A 26,449-nucleotide genomic window follows, 5' to 3' on the forward strand; every position below is an offset into this window, starting at 1 on the left:
TGAGCCCAAATTTCATACCTAATGTGCCTACGTAACATTTCGAGCCAACGCCCTTCCTGTGGCATCTCCTTTGTGCTCCGAATATGTTCTACAACCCTTATTTGTTCTGGCTGCTGTTCTGCTGGCCTTCAGACATTACACTGTTAAACATGTGGCATTAAAATTGAAGGCTACTGCTTGTAAACACTGCCAAGTAGGGATCTCATGCCAGGCACAGTCATGTTATCTAGTTTTCAATGTCGGCTCTTTTCCACAAAACTAGTTCACCTGAACATGAGCATGTTCACACATCTCAAATATTTTTCATGGGTTCCTTTTCAAATGCAAGAACTTAGCAAACAGTTCCATTTACAACAATCGTAGCTGACTATCTGTTTTGTATAAAGATGGGCCAAGGTGGAGTACAGTTTAGTGGCAAAGGCCAACCTTCTTGCTGTATGTACGACAAAGCTCACCACAAGAGCCACAATTGTCTTGCCTTTCAATTTTAACAAATTTCTTGGAAATTTCAGCAAAAAGTTTCGACAACACATTAACAGATTTTATAATACTGTACTCATCTTTTCAACAATTTTGAAACACTATTGTGAAAGTATATTGTTCCATTTAATAAACTATACTTGCTTCAATATCTTGGTTGCAATTACTTTCATACGGCTCTAATGAATACAAAATGGTCCATTCCGACGTCTCAAGTTGTTCGCCGTGACTGAACACGCTTTTTTGATGCACAGGGTAGTTTATTTCACTGATTAATGATGAGTGATATTGAGGCAATTTTGGTTACACAATGCACTGTCACAAATGAATACTGCCTCAAATGTAGAAAATCAGAAAATTAATGGTGTCCTTTGGGTATACAGCTGGGTAGTTGATACGTTTGCGCCATGATACTAGTCTCATTGTATTTCATTTAATGATTGCATTTGGGGTAGTGCTTGGTGACAGGTGATTTGTTTGTTTTAGTTGGGTGTGTTGTTGATGTCCCTTGTGCCTGTCCTTAACTGTTCTGATAGTCTGCCCACATAAGACATGTCACATTCTCATGGATTGTGGTACCCACCCAGCTTTCAGAGATCTAAAATGTATTTAATATTACAAAAAAGACTTTGTCTTTGCTGAAGGGAGTGAAATACACTGTGTGCTTTGTTTCTGTTGGAGTATAACAATCTTTTGGGTGAGGAAGCCAGCATAAGGCAGATAAGAAATTTTTTATTTCTCTTTTTCTGCATCAGTCTCAAACACTTCTTCAGACATTGCTGAGTTTGACTCCAATGCACATTTAATTTGAAAATCTGAGTACCCACTCTTTCAGAACACTATTTATAGGTGTTGTAATTCTTTGATGAGGCTCTCCTTGTATAGCATTCAAGCTCTATAGTTGTCAAAATATTATGCACAAAATGGAATCAACAACTCTGTCGTATATCCAAAAATGTACCATTAATCAATCACACCCAGAAAATCTGAATAAGCATACAGCATTTCATTCTCTGCATTCACTGTTTGTTCACCATTTTAAGACTTCCTTACACTGCTTGACAGTGTGTTTAGATGGAAACATATATTTTCACCTTGCAGCAATGGGCAGTGGTGCTACTGTGTTGCCATATATAGCCACGTATTACACATTTTGTTGTGCCAGTCACAGATTTGTTAGTTAGAAAATGTTTGAATCTCTATCACAGATCATTCTAAAGAACACAAAATTACATCCTGAAGTGTTTTAACCATACACAACTTTTGTAAAACCATCAAGACATTCAAATTTCTCGATCAAATGTTGTCTAGAACATACTTCTACAACTGCCAATTAAACATTACACACAGCTAATAAGGGAAACCCATTAGCATTTTTGCTCATTTAAAGTAAGTTTAATTTCACCTTCACAATATTACACTGTTTTCATATATACGGCATTGTTATGTATGTATTCATAAAACTTTGCTTAGTTTCAATGTTTCTGTCACTTCTCATCTTCTGACAACCCCTAAGTTGAAACAAGGTGTTTACAATAAAAGTAATCCATGTTAAAGTAATAAACAAACAACACAAACCTGTAAAACATCCCTGATGATAGCAGACCTGTTAGTGCGATATACCATGACAATATCAAGCACCATCTGCCCCAAAATTTCTGCTTTATCAACGCCACTGGTAGATATATTGTCTTCGTCCAATGTAGGTCTCGCATCTACAGCTCTGTCCATGCCATCATGAATAAAGCGTACCACTCTGATGTATGAATCCAAGTCATTTGTAGTATGGAGTGCCTGCACCAAAGGACGTCGAAGCAATGAAGGTATATAATATGCACGATACTTTGAGGCTGGAAAACAGAAACAACAACATTAACATTTTGACAGATTAAGAAGGCTAAAAATAATGTTAAGTTCACAAATTCTCCCATACTAAGTAATTCAAAGAAATAGTGCTGACGGCAAATGAGACTTTTATATCAAGTAAATTAGAAAGTGATGGAACACACATCTGAAGGCACACAAAACAGGTCACACTGAATTAAAAAACACAAAATGTCCAAGACGTGTGACAGTTTACAGATCCTTGAAACTCATGCACACTTCAATGGAAAAGTTTTAGTTGTAGTAGTAGTAGTAGTAGTAGTAGTAGTAGCAACAGCAGCAGTAGCAGCTTTATTCATCCGTAGATCTTTCTTTAAATGGATATAAGACATGTCAAAGTATGTACAAGTTTAGACCAATTCAAAATAAGATAATTCGTATACTCATATATTTACAGACTTCTAGTTAGAGGCAATCATTAGATTTACTCCTGGTATACTTTTTTTTACAAATAACTTATTAAATAATGTAATGCCACACTGTTCACTCATCTCACTATCAGTCGTTGCACACACTATACATACATTGTTTCATAACACTTCATTCACTACACACACACACACACACACACACACACTCTGGTGATCTCTGAGCTATTTTCTGTACCGTAACTTCCCATTTGCTATCCTGAAAAACTGAGTCAGAATCTCTTTATAATGAGTGAGATGTTGAGCTCAGAAAGAGGAAGAGGTGTTAGTATTGTGCTATGCCCAGCTCAGAGTAAATTTTTCTAGAAAAGCAAAAAGGAAGGAAAAAAACATAGTGTGAAGGTGTTATATGGGATGTTGGATGTTTTACAATTATTATTTATTTGTATAACATTTTTTACCAAACCCCTACTCTGTTTTATTTAATTAATCCTTCAATATATAAAATGTATTCCATAAGAGGTACTTTTTAGCAGCCTTTTTATGTAAGTGTATTTTTACAATTTCTTTAATGTCTTTTGGTAATTTATTGTACAGTTTTATTCCTTGGTAGAAAATGCTATTTTGAATTTTATGTTTATTTTTTTCTTGGTAAATGTAAGTTGAGTCTAGCTCTTGGTCCATGGTCATGGAAGAGCTGTTTGTGCAGTAATTACCAATGTTATTCTTGATGTGAAAAACTGACTGGTAAATGTATTCACACGTAGCAGTTAAATCCCCAGTATTTTGAGCAGATCTTTACACAATGAGCTCGACTATATTTTTTTTATTATTCTTATGGCTCTTTTCTGGAGTCTGAAAATTGTGTTCATATTTTGTGCATTTGTTACCCAAAAAAGAGTGCCATAGCTAAGAACTGAGTGTACATATGAATAGTATGCAACTAAAAGGCACAGCATGTTACACACTCATCACAGCATCCCATGTCTGTCTGCAAGCACCTTTGTGTGTTCATGCCACTTCAACTGAGATTCCATATTCATTCCTAGAAATTTTGCATTTGTTACACAGCCTATAGAGGTGCCATCTACATTTAACATTGTTCTTTTCCCGCTTCAAACTGAAATTCATGACACTAGTTTTTTTATGTTCAATCTTACTTTATTGTTTATTGACCAAACATAAACTTCCTTGAGTGTTTGATTTGCTTTCTCTGTAAGGAGTTCTCTTGTTTTCTCAGTGACTATAATATTGCTGTCAACAGCGAAGAGAATTTTTTCACCATGAGTAACACGGGAAAGTCATTGATGTATATCAGGAATAGTATTGGTCCTAATATGCTACCCTGTGTAACCCCAAAATTAATGTATTTTGTTTCTGATAAGTGTTTTACTAAATGTTTAGATCTATTTTAAGTATGTGTATTCTCTACTCTTTGTACCCTATCTGCTAGGGATGGTTGAAACCAGTCACGAGCTACCCCTCTTTTTCCTAATGCTTCTAATTTATATAATAGAATCTTGTAATCCACTGTGTCTAAGGCCTTGGAAAGATCCAAAAATATGCCTGTGCCACACTCATCTTTGTCAAGAGCATCAAGTACAACTTTTGTTAATTCTATTATGGCTGACTCTGTATCTGTGCCACTTCGGAAACCAAATTGTGATTCGCTTAAAAGATTTATTTATTCAGGTAATTCATTAATCTGTCTTTCATAATTGCTTCTATTATTTTTGAGAATGGTGACAGCAGGGGAATAGGCTGGTAATTTTCTACGTCTTCTGCATCACCTTTCTCAAGCAAAGGTACAACTCTTGCCTGTTTTAACTGCTCTGGAAATTTATAAATTATAGAGTGCAGCAATCAGCCGCAAATCCAGATTTCGGCTAGAGCCTAGCCATTAACAATGCACTATTTTCTAGTCTCGATGCATGTCAGTCAGTCAGTCACAGTCAGAGAGTGCACTCAGCTTTCTAATGGAAAGTAACATGATGCTCCGGAAATGTCCCTGATGTGAAGGATTCATTTATTATATTTGTTAAGGGGCCTTGTGTAATCTCTATGCATTGTTTCAGAACACACATTGGTACTTTGTTCCCTCAAACATAATCATATGTTTGTTTACAGCCTGTGTTCAGCACCAGTAGATTTGCCAAAGTTGTGATATTTAACGTGACTTTTGATCTGTGTAGCATTCTGAAGTAATGCTATTGACTGACCAATGTAACTGCTACCATATTCATGATGAATTTGACAAATTCCAGGTACACTGAGACCAAGGCTTTCTGTATCTGGCACAACATCAACTTAATTTTCTTAGGTGGCCAGAAAATGAAATGAATACTGTGGCTGACAAAGGGTCTGCATCTTATTTTTTGTAGCTCCAAAGAAAGGAAGTACTATAGAATGAGCTCTTTCTGATGATTATTCATGTGCTTTCTTTTCTTAGACACTCCTAACTTAATATCTTGTTCAGTTCAGCTGTTCCTATAGAACACGTTTTTCAGGTAGCTGATCTTGGGATCCAGGTGATCCTTGTCAGGAGCTGTTTCAGTTTAAAACTCCTCTCTTTTGGATTGCATGATGAAAGCTATGCACACTGAAAAATAGGTCAGTATGTGTTTGCTTGAAGTAATGGCTGAGCCAACTGTCTAATTTTGTTCAAGAATAACATCCTCCTCTCTCCATCTCAATTGAAATTAGTATGCACCCCTAATCATATGATGAATAAATAGGTGAAGAGCTTCGATATCATGTCCCAAGACTGTAAAAGTGTTATCAACATAAAAAAAACCAGCCATGTGTACATAGGATTCATGTTCTGAGGGTTCTGAACAAACTTAATTATTTACAAGATGATGACGATAATAATAATAATAATAATAATAATAATAACAACAATTTTGTGTGGCTTAATGGTCTGGTGCAAGTTTTTCTTCTGGCCACCATTCTGACAAATTATGTGTCTGTAACCTACCTACCCCAGTTATTCAACCACCCCAGTTATCCAACCAGGGAAAGAGGACCTACTGTTTAACATGGAATTCGAACCACGAGTTGTTTCTGCATCTACATCTACATTTATACTCCGCAAGCCACCCAACGGTGTGTGGCGGATGGCACTTTACGTGCCACTGTCATTACCTGCCTTTCCTGTTCCAGTCGCGTATGGTTCACGAGAGGAACGACTGGCGGAAAGCCTCCGTGTGCGCTCGAATCTCTCTAATTTTACATTTGTGATCTCCTCAGGAGGTATAAGTAGGGGGCAAGCAATAAATTCGATACCTCATACAGAAACGCACCCTCTCGAAACCTGGACAGCAAGCTACACGCGATGCAGAGCGCCTCTCTTGCAGAGTCTGCCACTTGGGTTTGCTAAACGTCTCCGTAACACTATCACGCTTACCAAATAACCCTGTGACGAAATGTGCCACTCTTCTTTGGATCTTCTCTATTGCCTCTGTCAACTCGACCTGGTACCGATCCCTCACTGATGAGCAATACTCAAGTATAGGTCGAACGAGTGTTTTGTAAGCCACCTCCTTTGTTGATGGACTACATTTTCTAAGGACTCTCCCAATGAATCTCAACCTGGTACCCGCCTTACCAACAATTAATTTTATATGATCACCCCACTTCAAATCATTCCGTACGCATACTCCCAGATATTTTACAGAAGTAACTGCTACCAGTGTTTGTTCCGCTATCATATAATCATACAATAAAGGATCCTTCTTTCTATGTATTTGCGATACATTACATTTGTCGATGTTAAGGGTCAGTTGCCACTCCCTGCACCAAGTGCCTATCCGCAGCAGATCTTGCTGCAATTTTCTAATGCTGCAACTTCTCTGCATACTACAGCATCATCCGCAAAAAGCCACATGAAACTTCCGACACTATCTACTAGGTCATTTATATATATTGTGAAAAGTAATGGTCCCGTAACACTCCTCTGTGGCATACCAGAGGTTACTTTAACATCTGTAGACGTCTCTCCCTTGAGAACAACATGCCGTGTTCTGTTTGCTAAAAACTCTTCAATCCAGCCACACAGCTGGTCTGATATTTCGTAGGCTCTTACTTTGTTTATCAGGCGACAGTTTATCTGGGTTTCCAGAAATGACATGATATGCAAGCAAAAAACATGTTATAAAATTCTACAACAGATCGATGTCAGAGATATAGGCCTATAGTTTTGCGCATCTGCTCGACGACTCTTCTTGAAAACTGGAACTACCTGTGCTCTTTTCCAATCATTTGGAACCTTCAGTTCCTCTAGAGACTTGTGGTACACGACTGTTAGAAGGGAGGCAAGTTCTTTCGCGTACTCTGTGTAGAATCGAATTGGTATCCCGTCAGGTCCAGTGGACTTTCCTCTGTTGAGTGATTTCAGTTGCTTTTCTATTCCTTGGACACTTATTTCGATGTCAGCCATTTTTTCGTTCGTGTGAGGATTTAGAGAAGGAACTGCAGTGCCAGTGTGAAACAGCTTAGGAAAAAGCAGAATTTATCTCTGGCTTCAGCCAGCTTTCCGTATCTATAATGATTTCAGCTTTGGTGCTTTCTATCAACGCTTGAAGTTCCGGTACTTTACCAACACAGCTTCGACAGTTTACAATTACAATACCAATTGCTGCTTGGTACCTGCATGTCCTGACTTTGTCCCGCACCCTTTGAGGCTGTTGCCCTTTCTGTACTTGCCCGAGGCCATCTAACCTAAAAAAACTGCCCAGTCCACATCACACAACCCCTGATACCCATGTGGCCGCCTGCTGTATGTAGTTGACTCCTGACCTATCCAGCGGAACCCGAAACCCCACCACCCTATGGCGCAAGTCGAAAAATCTGCAGTCCACAGTCACAGAACCGTCTCAGCCTCTGATTCAGACCCTCCACTCGGCTCTGTACCAAAGGTCCGCAGTCAGTCCTGTTGATGATGGGCTGCAGATGGTGAGTTCTGCTTTCATCCCGCTAGCGAGACTGGCAGTCTGCACTAAAACAGACAGCCGCCGGAAGCCAGAGAGGATTTTCTCCGATCCACAGTGACACACATCAATGGTGCCGACATGAGTGACCACCTGATGGGTGCAACCTGTACCCTTCATGGCATCCGGAAGGACCCTTTCCACATCCGGAATGACTCCACACGGAGTGCACAGTGGTTTTCTTCCCCTCCCTTGCAGCCATATCCCTAAGGTGTCCCATTATGCACCTGACGTTGGAGCTCCCAACTACCACTAAGCCCACCCTCTGAGACCGCCCAGATCTTGCAGACTGAGGGGCAACCTCTGGAACAGGACAAGCAGCCATGTCCGGCCGAAGATCAGTATCAGCCGGAGACAGAGCCTGAAACCGGTTTGTCAGACAAACTGGAGAGCCCTTCCGTTCAGCCCTCCAGAATGTCTTTCATCCCCTGACACACCTCGAGACGACCTCCCACTCTACCACCGATGAGGAGTCAGCCTCAATGTGGGCAGTATACCAGGCAGCCACAGCCGTAGTCCAATCGGGGGATGCGTGGGACGAGCTGGCCGTCCCCGACAAACCCCCGTTCGCACCCCCACAGTGATGCCCATTGGCAACGGCCTCAAGCTGGACTTTAATTTCTACTCCAATTTTTTATTTGTCTTTACTGCTTGCTCAATATGAAGACTTGAATAACAATGGAAATAGACTACAGCCCTGTCTCACTCTCTTCTCAGCCACTGCTTCAATTTTGTGGTCCTCGACCCTCATAACTATCTCCTGGATTTTGTAGAAATTGTAAATAGCCTTCTGCTCCCTGTATTTCACCCCTGCCACTTTCAGAATTTGAGTGTATTCCAGTGAACATTGTAAAAAGCTTTCTCTAAGTCTACAAATGCTAGAAACGTAAGTTTGCCTTTCCTTAAGCTATCTTCTATGGCAATGTGTAGGGTCAGTATTGTGTCGGGTGTTCCTACATATCTCCTGAATGCAAACTGATATTCCCCGACGTTGGCTTCTACCAGTTTTTCCATTCTTCTGTAAAGAACTGGTGTTAAGTATTTTGCAACTGTGACTTATTAAACTGACAGTTTGGTAATTTTCATATCAGTCAGCACCTGCTTTCTATGGAATTTGAATTATTACATTCTTCTTGAAGTCCAAAGGTATTTTGCCTGTCTCATACATCTTGCTCACCAGATGGAAGAGTTTTGTCAATAGCTCTAACGAAATGTTGTCTACTCCTGGGGCCTTATTTCGAATTAAGTCTTTCAGCAATTTGTCAAATTCTTCACTTAGTATCACATCTCCCTTCTCATCTTCATCTATGCCCTATTCCATTTCCATAATACTCCCCTTGAGTACATCTCCCTTGTACAGACCGTTTATATACTCCTTCCACCTATCTGCTTTCCCTTCTCCGCATAGGACCGGTTTGCCATCTGAGCTCTTGATATTTGTACAGGTGGTTCGCTTTTCTCCAAAGGTCTCTTTACTTTTTGTGTAGCCAGTATCTATCTTAACCCCTTGTGGTACATACTTCTACATCCTTACATTTGTCCTCTAGCCATACCTGATTAGCCATTTTGCACTTCCTGTCAATCTGATTCTTTAGACGTTTGTATTTCCTTGCACCTGCTTCATTTATTGCATTTTTATTTTTTCTCCTTTCATCGATTAAATTCAATATCTCTTGTTTACACAAGGATTTTGTAAGGGATCTGTGATCCCACGAACATAGATATTAGTATCCGACACCCAGGTCGATAGCACACAGGAGTCAACTGTTGAGCACTGCAGGAGGCAGTGAGACGAGTGTCAAATGAACAGTAGTACTGGAGAGACGGGGAAGAATGGTGGCTGAGTGAGTAGTGAACGGTAAATTTACCGAAGTATGACAAATGAGCGCGCCCCCTAATCATCGTGGGGTTGACCCTCATCGGCACCGATTCGTGAGTGATATGAAACCAAAAGTGACAAGTGCCGAATTACGTGTTTCACTTCAACCGCGTCAGCCAGCAACAACCATGGATTGCAGTGAGGATTGTTGTGAATGTTAACCATCATTGTTGCTTGTGAAGAAGTACTTAAAAGCCACAATCAATAAAAGATATAACCATAATTAGACGTGTAAGGCGAAGGTAGCAACTGCCTCAGAATTTGTGTGTTTGTAGAAAATACGTATCAGTTTGTACATCGCAACCTTTATTGTCTTTAATAATAGACAAACTTTCAATCAATAACTATTCCATCTCAGAACAGCCGCACTCGGTTGAAATACCCCCGAAACCACAGCAGGAAAACCAATAGCCTTCATCCATTAAGCACATGGTCATATAATTATAATAATTAATTGTTTGGTGGCTTCGGTAAATCATCACACAAAACCCAATTAGGAATTTAAACGGGGGTGTTTCAATTTCTACTAGCCCTCATCTTTTTACCTACTTATCCTCTGCTGCCTTCACTATTTCATTTCTCTAAGCTACCCATTCTTCTTTTAAGGTATTCCTTTCCCCGGTTCTTGTCAATCGATCCCTAAAGCTCACTCTGAAACTCTCTACAACCTCTGGTTCTTTCAGTAATCCACGTCCTATCCTATATCCTTAAAATTCTGCCTTTTTGCAGTTTCTACAGTTTTAATCTGCTGGTCATAACCAATAAATTGTGTTCAGAGTCCACACCCTCCCCTGAAAATGTTTTACAATTAAAAACCCGGTTCCTAAATCTCTGTCTTACTATTAAATAATCAATCTGAAATCTTCCCATGTCTTCAGGTCTCTTCTGCATCTACAAACTTGTCTTTTCCTACTATCAAATTCCAGTCTCCCATGACTATTAAATTTTCATCTCCCTTAACTATCTGAATAATTTCTTTTATCTCATCATACATTTCCTCAATCTCCTCCTCACCTGTGGAGCTAGTTGGCATATAAACTTGTATTACTGTGGTGGGTGTGGGCTTCGTGTCTATCTCAGTTACAATTATGCGTTCTCTATGCTATTCATAGCAGTTTATCTGTGTTCCTATTTTTTGTTCATTATTAAACCTACTCCAGCGTTACTCCTATTTGATTTTGTATTTATAACCCTGTATTCACCTCACCAAAGGCATTTTCCTAAACACACACACACACACACACACACACACACACACACTCACACTGTGACTGTACCTGCAAAATTTTATCACATAGTTCAGGAGAGACAATGTTTTATGCATGGGGTGGGGCAGTTATTGGTGTTACCCTAATGAAGGTATCGAAAAGATTAACTTGCTGAAGATCCATTGAAATACCCGCAATTTGGGAAACAGCACAATAGCATATTGTGTAAGCTCACAAAGTAATATGAACGGGACATGGCTTTCATCCTACTGTAAGTATACAGTATCCTCACAGGCAATTCACATGATATAATTTCACATATTTTACCATTTACTTAAAACAAAGATATTGTAGACATTACTAATACATAATATTCTACTCTCAAACAGTGTCTGCAAGAACAAGTTAAAGTTTATCACTGACATTAACAATGACACACAAAGATGCCATAAACATTAGTTTGGGGTGAGTCTCACATCAATTACAAGGACTGTATTTTTAAAAGTTTGTGAGGTTGTGAATGGAGTTATATAAACAAATAGTGTTAAATTTAATTCATGGCACTTATCAATGGAAGATCCTAAATGGTAATACAACATATAACATGGAAACAAACATAGAGTTTCCACAGGAAGAATAAATGTATAGGTCAGAACCAGTGAACTTGAGGATGACATTTCACTACTATCAAATGAATTTCATTTTTCTTCTCTCTTTTTCTTTATTCTTATACTACTTTTGCACCTGATAACAACTGAAAAATCCTTCACTATTTTGGTTTTTTTGTTACAAAATAGATGATGAAGTGATAAAATACAACTGATTTCATATTTAATATTTAGTAGTTTCATAAAAACTTATTTATTATGTTACCATTGACAAGAGGAGCGTTCCGTAGGTAATGCAACACATTCTTTTTTTCAGCCAATTTGATTGAAAATTGCAGAATCTAGTGTGGGGCATTGTGGAATATTCCCACTTCCACCCCTATTGTCTGAGGAAGTTCTGATCCAGGGTGGCACTATACATAGCCTTCAAAATGGCGGCTGTAATGGAGGTGCATTCCAAACAGAGCTGTCACACTTTCTTTTGGTGAAAAACCACAGCATCACAGATATTCACAGGCCCTTGCAAAATGTCTATGGAGATTTGACAGTCAACATATACTTGGCGAGTCATTGGGCGAGACGTCTATCATAATCACAACAGTGTTATGCAAAACTGTCCGATCTTCTGCATGCCGGCTGGCTGCACACAGCTCTGACTCCCGCAATGTTGGAACATAGGGACCGTCTCATTTGAGGTGATCAGCACATCACAATCAAACACCTCAGTGCTCAACTGGATGTCTCTGTTGGTAGTGCAGATAACCTCCAAGGAGGGTACTTAAATGAGTATGCCTACTGGGTTGCAACACTGCTAAACAGAAGATGATAAAGAACAACAAAGGACCATCCTTGTGGAATTACTTGCGTGTTATGATGCTGACTGTAACAATTTTTTGTCAACAATCATGACAGGTGATGAAACGTGTTCATCACTTCAAGCCACAGCACCTCTCTGAAGAAAAAGTTGGTGCACTCAAGAGCTCACTAAACTTCACTGGACTGTTTATCCTCATCCACCCTACAACCCAGATCTCAAACCTTCCGACTTCCATCTGTCTGGCCCACAGAAGGGTGCAATCCACAGGAAGCATTATTTGGATCGTGGTGTGGTTACTGATGCAGCACGACGTTGGTTCCAACATCGACCAGCAGAGTGGTACCATGCAAGCATACAGACCCTTCCAATAAGGTGGTGTAAGGCCATCATACTGAACAGAGATTATGTTGAAAAATAGGGTTTTGTAGTCAAAAGAATGGGAAATAATAGTGTGTATTCAAATCATGTATAAAACCAACCTGCTTTCAGAAAAAAATATATTGCATTACTAGTTGAACACACTTTGCAATTTTTAGACTGATATCTTTTTCTAGAAATAGTAAACAGCCTATCACTTGCAATTTGCAACTGATTGGCTGTTTACTATTTGGTTGGTTGGTTGGTTTGTTTAAAAGAAGGTGGAAGGGAACAAACTAAGAGGTCATCCGGTCCCCTGTTCCTAATAAAACAATGGCACAAGTGTGAGAATAAAACAGATGAGACATATAACACAAAATGGAAAGAAAGGAAAAACCACAAGAACGAAGGAAAGGCAATGAAACCTAAAAGAAACAAAACAGGACAAGAAAACAGCAGAGAGATGCTAGAAACAGAAGAGAGTAAAACAAGAAAGCAGATTACAGTGGCTGGCCGACCACGAAAATAAAATGTAAAAGCCAGCCACTCTGCTACACATTAAAACTTCCACCCTAAAAGCACTAGGGTGGAGGACACAGAGAGACAAAGGACATGCGCTAAAACCCACATAGAAGTATAAAACCCACTCTCATGGATAAAATGTAAAATTTAAGCTGCTGTTGTAGCATCGTCGCCCTACACCGAAGGTAGGGAGCTGGGAAAGTTAAAAGTCCACCGAAGAGTAGCTAAAAGTGGTCAGTCCAGCAAGAGGTGGAGTACTTTCATTTGGGCGCCACAGCAACACAGAGGTGGCTCCTCATGATGGAGTAGGTAACCATACGTTAGCTGTGTATGGCCAATGCGCAACCGGCAGAGGACAACTTATTCCCTGCGAGAAGACCGCATGGAAGATTTCCACACATTCCTTAATGACACGCAGCTTGTTGTGCATACTGTTCTGCCATTCCGTCTCCCAAAGCCTGAAAACCCTGCGGCATAAGACAGAACACAGGTCAGCTTCGGAGATAACCATCTCTAGAAGCGGTTTCCGTGTCGCCTGTTTAGCCTGCCTGTTGGCAAGTTCGTTACCTGGGATTCCGACGTGTCCTGGGGTCCACACAAATACCACTCAACAATGGGACCATTCCAGGGCATAGATGGACTCCTGGATGGACCCTAACAGAGGATGGCAAGGGTAGCACTGGTCGATACTTTGTAGGCTGCTCAATGAGTCAGTACAAAACACTACAGCCATCTGGCAAGGAGTGCAGTTCAGTATGTCTATGAACATAAGTAAAGCCTACGTGACCATCAGCCATCGAGCCATCAGTGTAAACCATGTCAGAGCCCCAGAACACGTCAAGAATCGAGAGGAAGTGACAGCGGAGAGTGGCGGGGTTAATGGAGTCCTTAGGGCAATGTGAAAGGTCCAGATGAAGCTGTGGCCGAGGCATACACCATGGAGGCGTACGTGAACTGACCGCAAGTAGAGGTGGTAAAGGGAAGGACTCCAGTTCAGAGAGAAGGGACAGCACGCGAACCGCAATCTTTAGCCCTGACCTGGGCCGCCGATGCGGGAGATGGACCACTGTGGGCATGAAAAGGAGACGATAATTTGGATGCTCAGGAGAGCTACGAATGTGTGCAGCATAACTAGCGAGCAGTTGTGCACGTCTGCTCTGCAATGGAGTGATCCCAGCCTCCACCAGTATGCTGGACACCGGACTCATTCTGAACACTCCTGTCGCTAGTCGAACCCTGCCGCGGTGCACTGGGTCGAGTAAATGCAATGCTGAGGACGCTGCCAAACCCTAAACCACACTCCCATAGTCAATTCGGGATTTGACAAAGCCTCTGTAGAGCTGCAGCAGTGTAGAGCAATCTGCACCCCAACTGGTGTTTCTCAGGCAATGGAGGGCATTGAGGTGCTGCCAGCACTTCCGCTTAAGCTGACGAAGATGAGGAAGCCACGTCAAACAAGCGTTGAAAACCAGTCATAAGAATTGATATGTCTCCACTACAGTGAGTGGATCGTCACAAAGGTAAAGTTCTGGGTCCGGATGAACGGTACGATGTAGACAGAAGTGCATGACACATGAATTTGCGGCTCAAAACTGGAAGCCGTGGGCTAGAGCCCATGACTGTACCTTGTGGATGGTTCCCTCTAGGCGTCGCTCAGCAACACCAGCACTGGAGCAGCAGTACAAAATGCAGAAGCCGTCTACATACAGAGAAGGTTAGATGAAGGGCTCGACAGCTGCTGCTAGACCGTTAATGGCCACTAAAAATAGAGACTCAATACAGAGCCCTGCGGTACTCCATTCTCCTGGATATGGTTTTTACCGGGTTTGAGCACCAGAACGCTGGTGCTCCCCCACCATTGCTATGGAAAGATGCCATCGGACCAGATCCAGTTGAAGATGATGAGGATATGTCATTTGCAGTCAGATGAGAGATGTTTAATCATCTGGCTGTGGATCCGATCAGGCCCAGGAGCTGTGTCGGGGCAATATGGAAAGGCACTGAGGAGCTCCCACTCTGTAAATGGCGCATTATAGGATTCACTGTGGCGTGAAGGGAATGAGAGGACTTTCCCTTTCAGCCGCCATTTGAGTGTGCGAAAGGCTGGGGGGTAATTCTCTGACACAGAGGCTCGAGCAAAGTGCTTGGCAATCGCGTTTGCGTCGGTAGATAACACGCCATTTATGATAACACTCGAAAAGACGTTTGATCTTTCCCCAGACTTGGGAAAGTGACCTGTGGCACCCAATGGTCGAGACGTATCTCTCCCAACACTCCTGTTTCCGTCGTTTGATAAGTTGATGAACACGGGCATGCAGCCGTTTAAAGGCTACGAGGTGCTCCAAGAAAGGGTGCTGCTTACGCTGCTGTAGAGCTCACTGATGCTCCGTAACAGCTTCAGCAACTTCCAGTGACCACCAAGGGACTGCCTTACACCGGGGGCACCCTAAAGAGTGAGGGATCGCTTTTTCTGCTGCAGAAACAATTGTTGTTGTCACTTGCTCAACCATGACATTGTTGTTACGGTGTGGGGGAGATTCAACGACGACAGCAGAGGTGAAAGTTTCCCAGTCCGCCTTGTTTAAAGCCCATCGGGGCAGGTGTCAGTGGGTCTGACGCCGGGTTGGTGACAGGAAGATGGGGAAATGGTCACTACCACACAGGTCGTCATGTGCTGTCCAGTGGATAAATGGGAGAAGTCCTGGGCTGCAAATTGATAAATCAATGGCCGAGTAACTTCCATGAGCCACACTGAAATTTGTGGTGGCCCCAGTATTTAAGAGGCAGAGGTCAAAGTGAGACAGTAAAGTTTCTACATCTCTGCCTCGGCCAGTAAGCATGGTGCCACCCCACAAGGGGTTATGGGCGTTAAACTCTCCCAAAAGTAGGAAAGGTGAAGGGAGTTGATCAATCGGTGCAGCTACTACATTCAGGGGTACTGCACCACCTGGAGGAAGATATACATTGCAGACAGTTATTTCCTGTGTCATCCTTTTTCTGACAGCCACAGCTTCAAGAGGCATTTGAAGGGGGCACAGTGTCACTACAGACTGAGTTTAGGACATAAATGCAAACTCCACCTGACACTCGATTATAGTCCCTACAGTTCCTGTAATATCCCTTATGGCTGCGGAGGGCAGGGGTCCGCATTACCGGGAACCAGGTTACCTGGAGGGCAATGCAGATAGTAGGTGGAAGGCTTAACAGTTGCTGTAGCTCAGCCAGGCGGTGGAAAAAACTGCCGCAATTAGACTGGAGAATGACTTCGTGAGACTGGGAAGGCATGGAACATTCAATGAGGCAGTTTACAGCTCAGAGTCACCTGCTGCCACTGATTTATTGCCTGAGCAGTCTGTATCCATTGTCTCTGAGGGTCTGGCGACATCTAGGTCCTCAGCGTATGCCAAAATCTCCACCCCATCCTCAGACACAGAGCTTGTTGATCCTCAGACACAGAGCTTGTTGGTCGCGGTGGTTTGGGTGCCACTGCAATTTCCTTGGTCTTAGGGGTCTTCTGTCTGGATTTCTCTCATTGCTCCCTGGGTTTCCCTGGCTGGGAGGACATCACTGGCTCAGTACCTGAGACTGAGGATGAGCATGAAGCCCTACGACCAGCTGCTTGGCAGGTGTCATCTTTCCCACAAGCAGAAACCTGGGAAGGGAGTGACCCAAGGGACCCCTTCCTAGTGAGAGAAGCCAAAGAAGACATATGCTTCTCCAGCTTAGAAGTGGGGACAGATGTCCCTGATGGTTTGGGGGGGGGGGGGGGTTGCTCCTGAAGTAGGTGGTGCGGGAGTAACAAGGAGGGAGGAGGGAAATGACCCCCACCATCAAGGGGGCAGGTGTAGTCTTCTGGCTCTGAGAGGTGACTGGGGTTTGCGGAGCTGATGGTGCCAGAACTGTTGTAGCGGCAGCATAAGACGATGTCATACATACAGGATGCAGGTGTTCAAATTTTCTCGTATCCTCAGTGTAGGTCAGTTGGTGCAGGGTCTTGTACTCTATGATTTTTCTTTCTTTCTTGAGAATCCTGCAGTCTGGCAAGCAAGGCAAATAGTGCTCTCTGCAGTTGGCACAAATGGAAGGCGGGGCACATGGAGTATTGGGATGTTAACATTGGGGGAGGGACATAGGGCTTTACATGACAGCGATAGACCATCACCTTGTTCTTCTTGGAGAAAGTATCACCCTCAAAGGCCAAGTTGAAGGCACCAGTGGCAACCTGATTATCCCTCAGACCCCGGTGGACATGCCAGACAAAATGTACACCTCGCCGCTCTAAATTGGCGCGCAGCTCATCGTCAGGCTGCAAAAGAAGGTCCCTGTGAAGTATGATACCCTGGACCATATTTAAGCTCTTATGGGGCATGATGGTTACAGCAACATCCCCCAGCTTGTCACAAGCGAGTAACATTCGTGACTGGGCAGAGGATGTTGTTTTGGTCAAGACTGACCCAGATCTCATTTTGGACAATCCCTCCACCTTCCCAAAATTGTCCTCTAAATGTTCAACAAAAAACTGAGGCTTCATCGTCATGAAAGTTTCCCCATCAGCTCTTGAACATACAAGGTACCAGGGCGAATAAGATCCGCTGCCATCCTTAGCCTGATGTTCCTCCCATGGTGTGGCCAGGGAGGGGAACAATTTCGAGTTTGTACTTCTGTGCGTTGAATTGAGCTCATGAACACTTAGAGACTGTTGGTATTTCATCACCAGCAAGAGATAATGGACTACTCTTCATCACGTGTCATCCGCCCTGATGCCATCCACTCCGATCAGTGGTACTCCCCATGGGTGCCACCCAGCCACAGCAAAGGCTACCTGGCAGGATGGCCATTGCCAGGAGCCCCGATGCCCCAGGGGGATGGGCATCTACCCGCTGGCATATGTGGGGAGTTAACGGCGCAGGCATCAGCAGAGTGATCCCTGACCAACAGGGTACATGGTGGCCCCACCACAATGGACTGGCTACTGTGCTGCTTATCATGTGCAAAGAAGTCCACTGTCATAGTCGACACAGAAAGTGACACTGCATAGTGCACGGTGTAAAACGCACCCAGGAAGGTGTCCTCACCCAAGAGATGGAGAATGAGCGGGATTGCGATGACGAGGAAGTGGTATAAGGATCTCAATGCACGATGGACATGATGCACCAAGTAAGGCGCTCTTCCCCAATTGGCTCGCACTTCAGGGAAATTTTGGAAAATGGAGGTCAAACCCTACAGAGGACCATCACATAAAGGCTGAAACATGTTATACTCCTTTTAGTTGCCTCTTACGACAGGCAAGAATACCTCAGGCCTATTCTAATCCCTGACCCACAGGTGGGTGTTTACTATTTCAACAAGGAGATTTCATTCTATGGATGTTGCTCCAACAATGTACAAAATTTTAAAATTTCAGAGTGATTTTTGTCAGAAAAAAATTGATAAGATGAACTGTTCTCACACCATGGACATTGTAAGAAGGATATGTTACATAAGCAGCTTTCAATTTTCTATAAATTTAAAGGGGAACTTACATCATTAACATTCAGCAAAACTGGTTTTTCATACAAAAATTTTGCAGCCATAAACCAGTCTCTACCTTAAATTCAGTAGTCTTCATGCTTAATTTTGGACATGTACACAAATGCATTTCAACTCCCAAAAAAAGGCTAAATTATTATATGACTAGCACTGAACCTTCGACCTATGGTGTACCAGTCTGATGCTAAACACTACTGGTTCATTCTTAAAGTGGAAACTGTTTTTAAAAGGATGGCAGGTAAATTAACCTCGTCTGTTTATCAAGGAAGAAGCTCCTACACAAAGGCCCACATAAGCAATTGGCTTTACTATGAGATAGCTGGCAACTTAAGATACATCATCATTCAACTTGTTCGTTCCCCATCTTAATCTGTATCCTGTATCTGTGAGAAAATTCTCCACTCTATGAGGTTTATGTCTAAAATGTGGAAAAAATAAGCAAGTTATGATGTACAAATGAGACAATATTGTTTCACAAAAGAAAAATACATTAAATTTTTATGACAACATGCGGCAAAGATTTTCAGAGATCAGGTGGTTTATTCAAATGAAATGTGGATGCACACATATTACTCACTGAATAAATGCGACAAAGTGATAGCATCCAAGGAGTACTGTCAAACAAAAGCACCAGACCACATTTCACTGTTGTGCTTTGCAAGACTCTGACATACAGATGTGTAGTATGTGGCAGTGCTACACTTGCAAGGATACCCAAGTATATGCTGTCACTGCCTCCCCTACCTGTTTCTCTAACATAAACACAATGTTGCTGCCACCCTAGCCAGGCCTTCAGTTTGGTTTACTGGATAATAACTGTAATGGTCATGTTATCATTTGCTTTGTGTCTTTATGCATTTTTTCCTCTATAATACACAAAAGAATGTATGCAACTAATAGCGAAGGTAAGCAGAAAAGCGGTAAGGCTATTACCATCCTGCAAGGCACATTCATTACAGTAGGTTAACTGAAACCATATGAAGGAATAGCGTACTAAATTGTACAGCTATTGCTGCCCAGGCTTTATCGGGCATAATGGCGAACCAATATCACACCTTTCCATGACTAACTGGTAATCAATTTGTCATTCTCACAATCAAAGTTAATCATCTAAAAACAGAATGTAAGTTGAACAATTCACAGCAAATTGTAGACTTACCTAGATCTGCTGCATCTGACAGCTTATTTGCCTGCAGTAGGCTGCAAACAACAGAACATGCTGCAGCTGCTGCTGTTACACCAGCTGCACTTAATTGACTCACTATTTGCTCTGGTTTCTGATCTTTCAGGTATGGAATTACATAGTCTCGAAGTGTTTCACCACCAATAGTCAAGCCAAACTGCACATTCATGCGTCTCAGAATATCTTGGATGCCTGTTAATACATAAGGGTCCTTTACAAATAAATACAATTTACTTGCAAAATTATCATCATTTCTTTCAACAATAGATAAAAATTGATAAAGAAGGTAACATTGTGATGTGTGCACAAAATTAACTGAAAAAGATCTTTAATATAGACCGTATATTAGCATTAATTACTTCACCATTACTGGTATGCTGCTAAGCAATATCTACTAATATTGTTCAGCTTTTAGTGATACTTACTTCTGACAAGTCATTGAGAAAAGTTCAGAATAGTTTAAAAACATAAAAACAAAAGCATTCAGATATAAATGTCAATGAATCATATAAATAAATGTGAATGTAAAATGAAAATTTGCCAGTTACTTAAGGCTCATCCACATTATGTTAATAAGCCAGTAATACTCTTAAAATTACATGAAGCTGAGGTACCCTCTGAGGTACCATATAAAATGTTAACAGAATGACTGTAAATTCAAGACATAAAACATTTCACTCTAGTAATCATGAGAAAATAGAAAACTTGTACAAACCTATAAAAGTCTGAAGATAAAATAACTGTACAACAAAAAACTGATTTATAACCATTATTTATCCAGTAAATTGCTGATAAATGTCATTTTACTTCAAACATATGTGCTGGGAATAACAGCTACAGCAGAATAACAACAACACTCAAAACGTTTCTTTTCTTTGATATGGTGGCCATTTCTGCAAAACACACTTTACATTTCACCTCAAGCTTCACGGGATTACTTTAAAGGTCTGAATGAAAAACTTGCTAGTTTTATATGAGCGGACTTCAAAATGTACATTATTATTATTGCAGGTGAAGTATCTATCATTGAATGCTGTACCACCTCAAAGTGACATACATTCATGATATCATTTTTCAACATAGTCCCAAGTCTTTGTAAATGTTCTACCATTCATTCAATTTCTCAACGATTGAAATCCTGCCATGTCCACGAGACCTTGGTCAAATTGTTGGCACCCTTTTACTACAGCTGGATGTAACATTGCATTTGGTCCACAAACCGCCAGAATTTCAAGGTGAATCTATGTGCAATTTAGAAGTTTGCCGACAATAATCATATTCCTGTGTACTTCAACTTTTGGGTTTGTTTCCAGTTGCCACACCATTTCACTCCCAATGGGATGCAAATGTTGTGTGTACCACAGTGGAATTGTCTCTACAGGAAACCTGGACCATGTACTCTATCTTCTGACAATGCAACACTCTTGCTGTGGAATGATCTCAGCATGGGACAACATGTGGATATTACTATCTGAAGTTCTACATACATAGTAAAAAAAGAATGTGAACGGGTACACCGATAGCCATTATGTCAAAGGATATTACATCAATGAACTCATTATGACAAAAATTACAAAAAAATTATTAATTATAAACCTTAAATATCTTAATATCAAAACAGAACGCATTATATTTATGTTCTGCAATTATGATTTATTTATTCAAACTGTTTTTCTTTTCTTTTCTTTTTTGACTTTTTATGTCACTGTCTGGTGATAAGGAAAAACCAGAAACCAGTTTGTGAGTAAATAAATACCAGTGGTAAAACATTAAGAAAATGTTTTCTTTTTATTATTTCTATTACGTTTTGCCAAGTACTGACATAGTATTTGGGCAATCTTATCCATCTTAGTGGGTGAGGAACCATTGTGGCACTTGAAAAAGGAGGCAAAATATTTGAAAAATGTGATTAAAAGGTGACATAATATTTTAAAAAGTGATTTAAAGGTGACAAATTATTTCAATAAACATATGACACAAATGAATTGTTTTCATTTTTCATAACCCCCTGCCAAAAGGACTGGTTAAGACCATGATCAATTTCTCTATTATGATCCTGGCTGGGATAATGCCAGTTTTTCCTTCATAAGGATTTATTAATATATAGAAGTACATTGGTAATTCACCATTGGTTTTTTTTTATATTCATAACAGAAATCTTAATTCACAAAAAAATTCTACATCACATTTTTACAACTAATGATATTCTATGTTTCAACAAAGGAAAAAGACAAACAAAACATTTCTGGATTACTGTTTCTTAGGAATCTTCGTAAAATATGAAGTAATGATGATAGATTTTCTTTTCTCAACTTTTTTGTTTTGTTTTTTTGAATGATTTCCATCACCCTTTCTTTCACTCTTTCTTCTACTTTCACGATTTGTGCACCCTCAGGCAAGCCTTGGCCTGATTTTGCTGCCTTTTCCACTAACAACTGCTTGTTCAAAAGCAAGCAGATTGCCAATATAAAGAGTTCACTATGAAGAACTTCAGAACTACTCAATTTTTTTCAAAGCAGAAACCTTCAAAACACAAGCCAAAACGGTCTGAAGCATTTTCTATTTCTCTATGCAACTTGTGATTCAGTTTTTAAAATGGTGTGTGAACTTAGTGAATGGCTTTTCAGATGAAATAAAGTTCTGCTTTCATTGATTTTTTAGAATATCATTGTAGGATTTGAACTGAACACTAGCACAATTCTTTTTTAGAAGTATGTGCTTAAGAAGATAATACTGAATACCATCCTACTGTTCCAAAATCATGTTGGCTAATGGTCCTAAAGTAAGTCAACTCATGGTTGCATGCCTCAAAAACTTGTGATGTGGAATGTCAAACTTTGACTGAATTCCTTCATATTCTTCCCGGCAAAAAGGCCAAACTTCAAAATAAGGTAAATTCAGATGCTTCTTCACCTAAACACTCCCAAGCCTTTCCATGGGCATCGTACATTACATGAATGCTGTAAGTTGTCTGCCACGGATCTCCTGGACATCACTATCTAGAAGCCTAAAAGCTTTTTTATTGACATTTGGTCATCTAATCCCAGCCTAAGGCATTTATTTAGCAGTAAGATGGCTTCAGAAAGTGCTTCGCATGATTTCTGATGTAATATTTCACTGTCTACTTTGCCAATAAAGAAAGTTCATAGGTGACGCGCTGTTATGCAATGCTTGTTCTCGGATCAAATTTGTAAATTGTAATTCTCTTTTATCTTTAACATAGGTAGTCTTTTCCATCAAAACTTATTGTGTAAAATGATGAACATGCTTCTTCTAACATATTTTCCGGAAAAAATAGTGTCAGTCCATCATTTACTGCATACCCCATTTTTATAGATGAGACTGAAAAAATGTTTAAAAATACTACCATAGAACATTAAAAAACTGTTACAAATACAGTTGACATATCCAAAGAGTAACTGGAAGTCACTGATTTTACTGTCCATACCAATCCAGTGGAGGAGGAACTATCCTCGGTACTTAACACCCATATTGTTGGCACACATACCAAACTTGAAGGAAGAGTCTGATCTGAAAGTTCTAAAAGTTACACTTACATTTTGCTGGAAGTGAGTGGTTAACTGAACTATTTTCCTCCCTTGCAGAGACTACTTTTCAAACTCTCTGTCTTCACAAGCCAGTAACTACAGAATTTGCATTTTCCCATATCAAAAAGTTTATTTTCAAAAGTGAACAGAGTCTCACATGAGCAGTTTTGTTACGACAGCAAAAGTAGATTCTGGGACAAAAATTGAAGCAGTAGTAAAGGGGACTAAATGACACTAATAACAGTTGCACAAAATATAAAAACCACTCAAAAATTCAACAAGGAACAATCTACCACAAATTTCAAAAGCCCCTCAGGTTAGATCTACTTTCAATATTGGGTCATTCCAGGAAGTTAATTGAAGAACATGAATAGAGGAATTCAAAAACAAAAGTAAATAATTTACTTTCTACCTTAAACAGCCAAAATGATTGAAAAAGTGACAACAATTTATAAACATGACAAAAGATGACAACATTAAAAAAAAGGTGAGAAAGGTGACTGACTACCCATCCTGACCTTATTTCTCACAGGAAATTCCTGGACAGAATGTAACATAAAATAAAGGAAAGGCAACCACTCACCAACAGCTAACTAATAAATACGTGACACACACATAAATGCATGCATGTGCATGCAAACGCAAGCACGCACGCACGCACACACGCGCGCGCGCGCGCGCGCGCGCGCAAAGCGCGACAACACTAATTGCCGACTATCGACAGCTTTTGCCTGGCAGATGAAGGTGGGGACAGGGTAGGGAAGGATGCACTTGGTAAGGAAGGGGTACCAGGGATATTGTGAGGCAGGGCATTCAACAGATGATTCCAGCAGCTACATAAAATGAAAGGAGCTCGGAGGGTAGAGCATATAGGAGGTAGAGAAGGGAGAGAGGCAGGGAGGTGTGGGATGGACAGGGAGGGAGGGAGGGAGGGAGTCGTTAATAACAGTATTAGACGAGGTGACTCTTTGAGCCTGCTTCATTTTAATATAGTCTTGGGTGAGGAGATAAAGAAGGTATTGGCTGGTAGTGGTTATAGTAAGGGGGATGAAGAAATGAAAATCATTTGTTATGCTGACAATGCAGTTCCACCAGCAAACATTGAAAATAATCTGCACACATTTTTACATATATTTAATGTTGCAGCCGAAAACATAAATTTAGTCACATACACTTAAGAAAACATGTATGACCACATCTGTGGAACCAATTAGATGCAAACTGAAAACTGGTGGAAAAATTATTCAGCAAGTATTTAAATATCCTGGTACTGAACTGTAAAGCACTGAGAATGTTGAAAAGAAAGTAAGAGAACAAGTATCAAAAGTAAATAAAGTGGCAGTGTATGTAATTTATACTATTTGGAAAAACAAGCATACAGGAAAATATATAACGACAAGAATATGCAAAACAACAGTGAGACCAGTTATAACGTACACAACTGAGACAAGAATGGAAACATCAAAAACAAAAAGACATGTGGAAATAACGGAAATGAAAATTCTTTGAGGGATTACATGGAAGACATTGTAAGATATAGACAGAAGTGAAAACATTAGAAAAGGATATAAAGTTGACTCTACTAATGAGTGGGTTCATAAGAAAAAACATTAATGGAATGAACACGTAGAGAGGATGGATGAGTGGAAGATTGTGAAAACTGTAAGAAATAAATTACAATGTGGTAAAAGAAATACTTGCTGTCGAAAGAAAAGATGGAGTGACAATTTCAGGGTAAATTAACAGGTACTGAAGGCAACAGGCTTTAGCTTAGGATGAAAGGAAGAAGAAAAAGAAGAAAAGAAGAAGAAGAAGAAGAAGAAGAAGAAGAAGACCTATTGACAGATTATGTGTATCACTGCTGGTTTCCAAAGATATTCAACCAACTGTTTATAGAACAGGGACGAGCCTAGTGTGAGACAGGTGTATTATTGTATCACAAACCACTTAATCAGCCTAAGAGTCCCACTTAGCCTCAATAACAAACTGGCAATGATGTCTAAGCCCATGAAGTTCCATTCTGTAAGATTGATGAACCTGCTTTTGACAATGGTAGAACTCAACATGAGCAGCAATAACAGGAGTCTATTTTCAGTGATAAATTGAGAATAACTGACACATTTCATCATATGAGAGACTCGCAGGTTCCTCAATAGGAGCCAGCTGACACAAAAGGTGATTAACATGAGGAGAAATGCATGACAGAAACAAAGTCTTACACACATTGGGGTTGGCGACTCCAAAAGCTTGGAAATGTTGCCAAACATATATTTCATATGCAATCTTCCACAGAATCATCATGCGGAAGAAACAGTGGGGGTTGTATCAACTGCAGTGAACTCTGCCGTGTCAAAGATGCAGCCATATAGTTTAAGCCACGAAGAGAGCCTGCTGCAGGTTGGTGTGAGCTCACTGCTGTTTTCAACAAGAGATTGAAGAATTTCTTCCACTGACATATCGACCATAGCGAACCGAGACGTGAAACACGCGGAGTGATATTGTAATGCTGCACAAACACAATATCAGAATTCCAAACCAACAAACTTTTATTCCATTTCCACATGCAGGAATGTACTGAGACACTGAATGAAGTTGTACTTAGTATGACACACATAATCAAGTAGAACATTAATGCACAGTCTAACATTGAGCATACATCTGTCACATAAACATTAGCCTGCTGAGTGTCCCAGTGCCGGACTATATAAGGCTGTTTGGTACACGGTGAAGCACTTGCTGCACCATCTGTGCCAATGTGCAGTGGCCTCTGTAAGCTGGCCATGGAGGCACATGCTGTTTAATTTCGCTTGCGTACTGTATAAGGTTACAACACATTGTGTATATTTTTTGCATTGAAATCCATTAAGTGCACTTGATGAATTACTGTTGTTCACATAATTTCAACAAGCCTATCGACAAAGTGCAGGAAAAATCATTTAAGTGCACCAAAATGATTTTTATTGTATAGAATATTCAACTACGCCCTTAAAAGATTTCTAGCACATTTGTTTAACTTCTGAGAGTGAGAACTGCGCTTAACTGGTTTTCTCCACATGAAATATATTCATTTTCTGATAC

At 40.6% G+C, this 26,449-nt stretch overlaps 1 protein-coding gene across 1 annotated transcript in view; it reads right to left on the reverse strand.

Moving 5' to 3' along the window:
• The window catches only part of LOC126416065 (leucine-rich PPR motif-containing protein, mitochondrial), a 190,843-nt gene that overhangs the window by 116,144 nt on the left and 48,250 nt on the right, over positions 1 to 26,449 (reverse strand). The window contains exons 8-9 of the mRNA XM_050083541.1: positions 19,800 to 20,015; positions 2,059 to 2,330 (exon numbers count right to left, since the gene is read on the reverse strand). Of these exons, the coding sequence (XP_049939498.1) occupies positions 2,059 to 2,330; positions 19,800 to 20,015 (488 nt within the window). The remainder of the gene's footprint in view (positions 1 to 2,058; positions 2,331 to 19,799; positions 20,016 to 26,449) is intronic.

This window comes from Schistocerca serialis, chromosome 8 (assembly GCF_023864345.2).
Source record: "Schistocerca serialis cubense isolate TAMUIC-IGC-003099 chromosome 8, iqSchSeri2.2, whole genome shotgun sequence".
NCBI classification, from domain to species: domain Eukaryota; kingdom Metazoa; phylum Arthropoda; class Insecta; order Orthoptera; family Acrididae; genus Schistocerca; species Schistocerca serialis.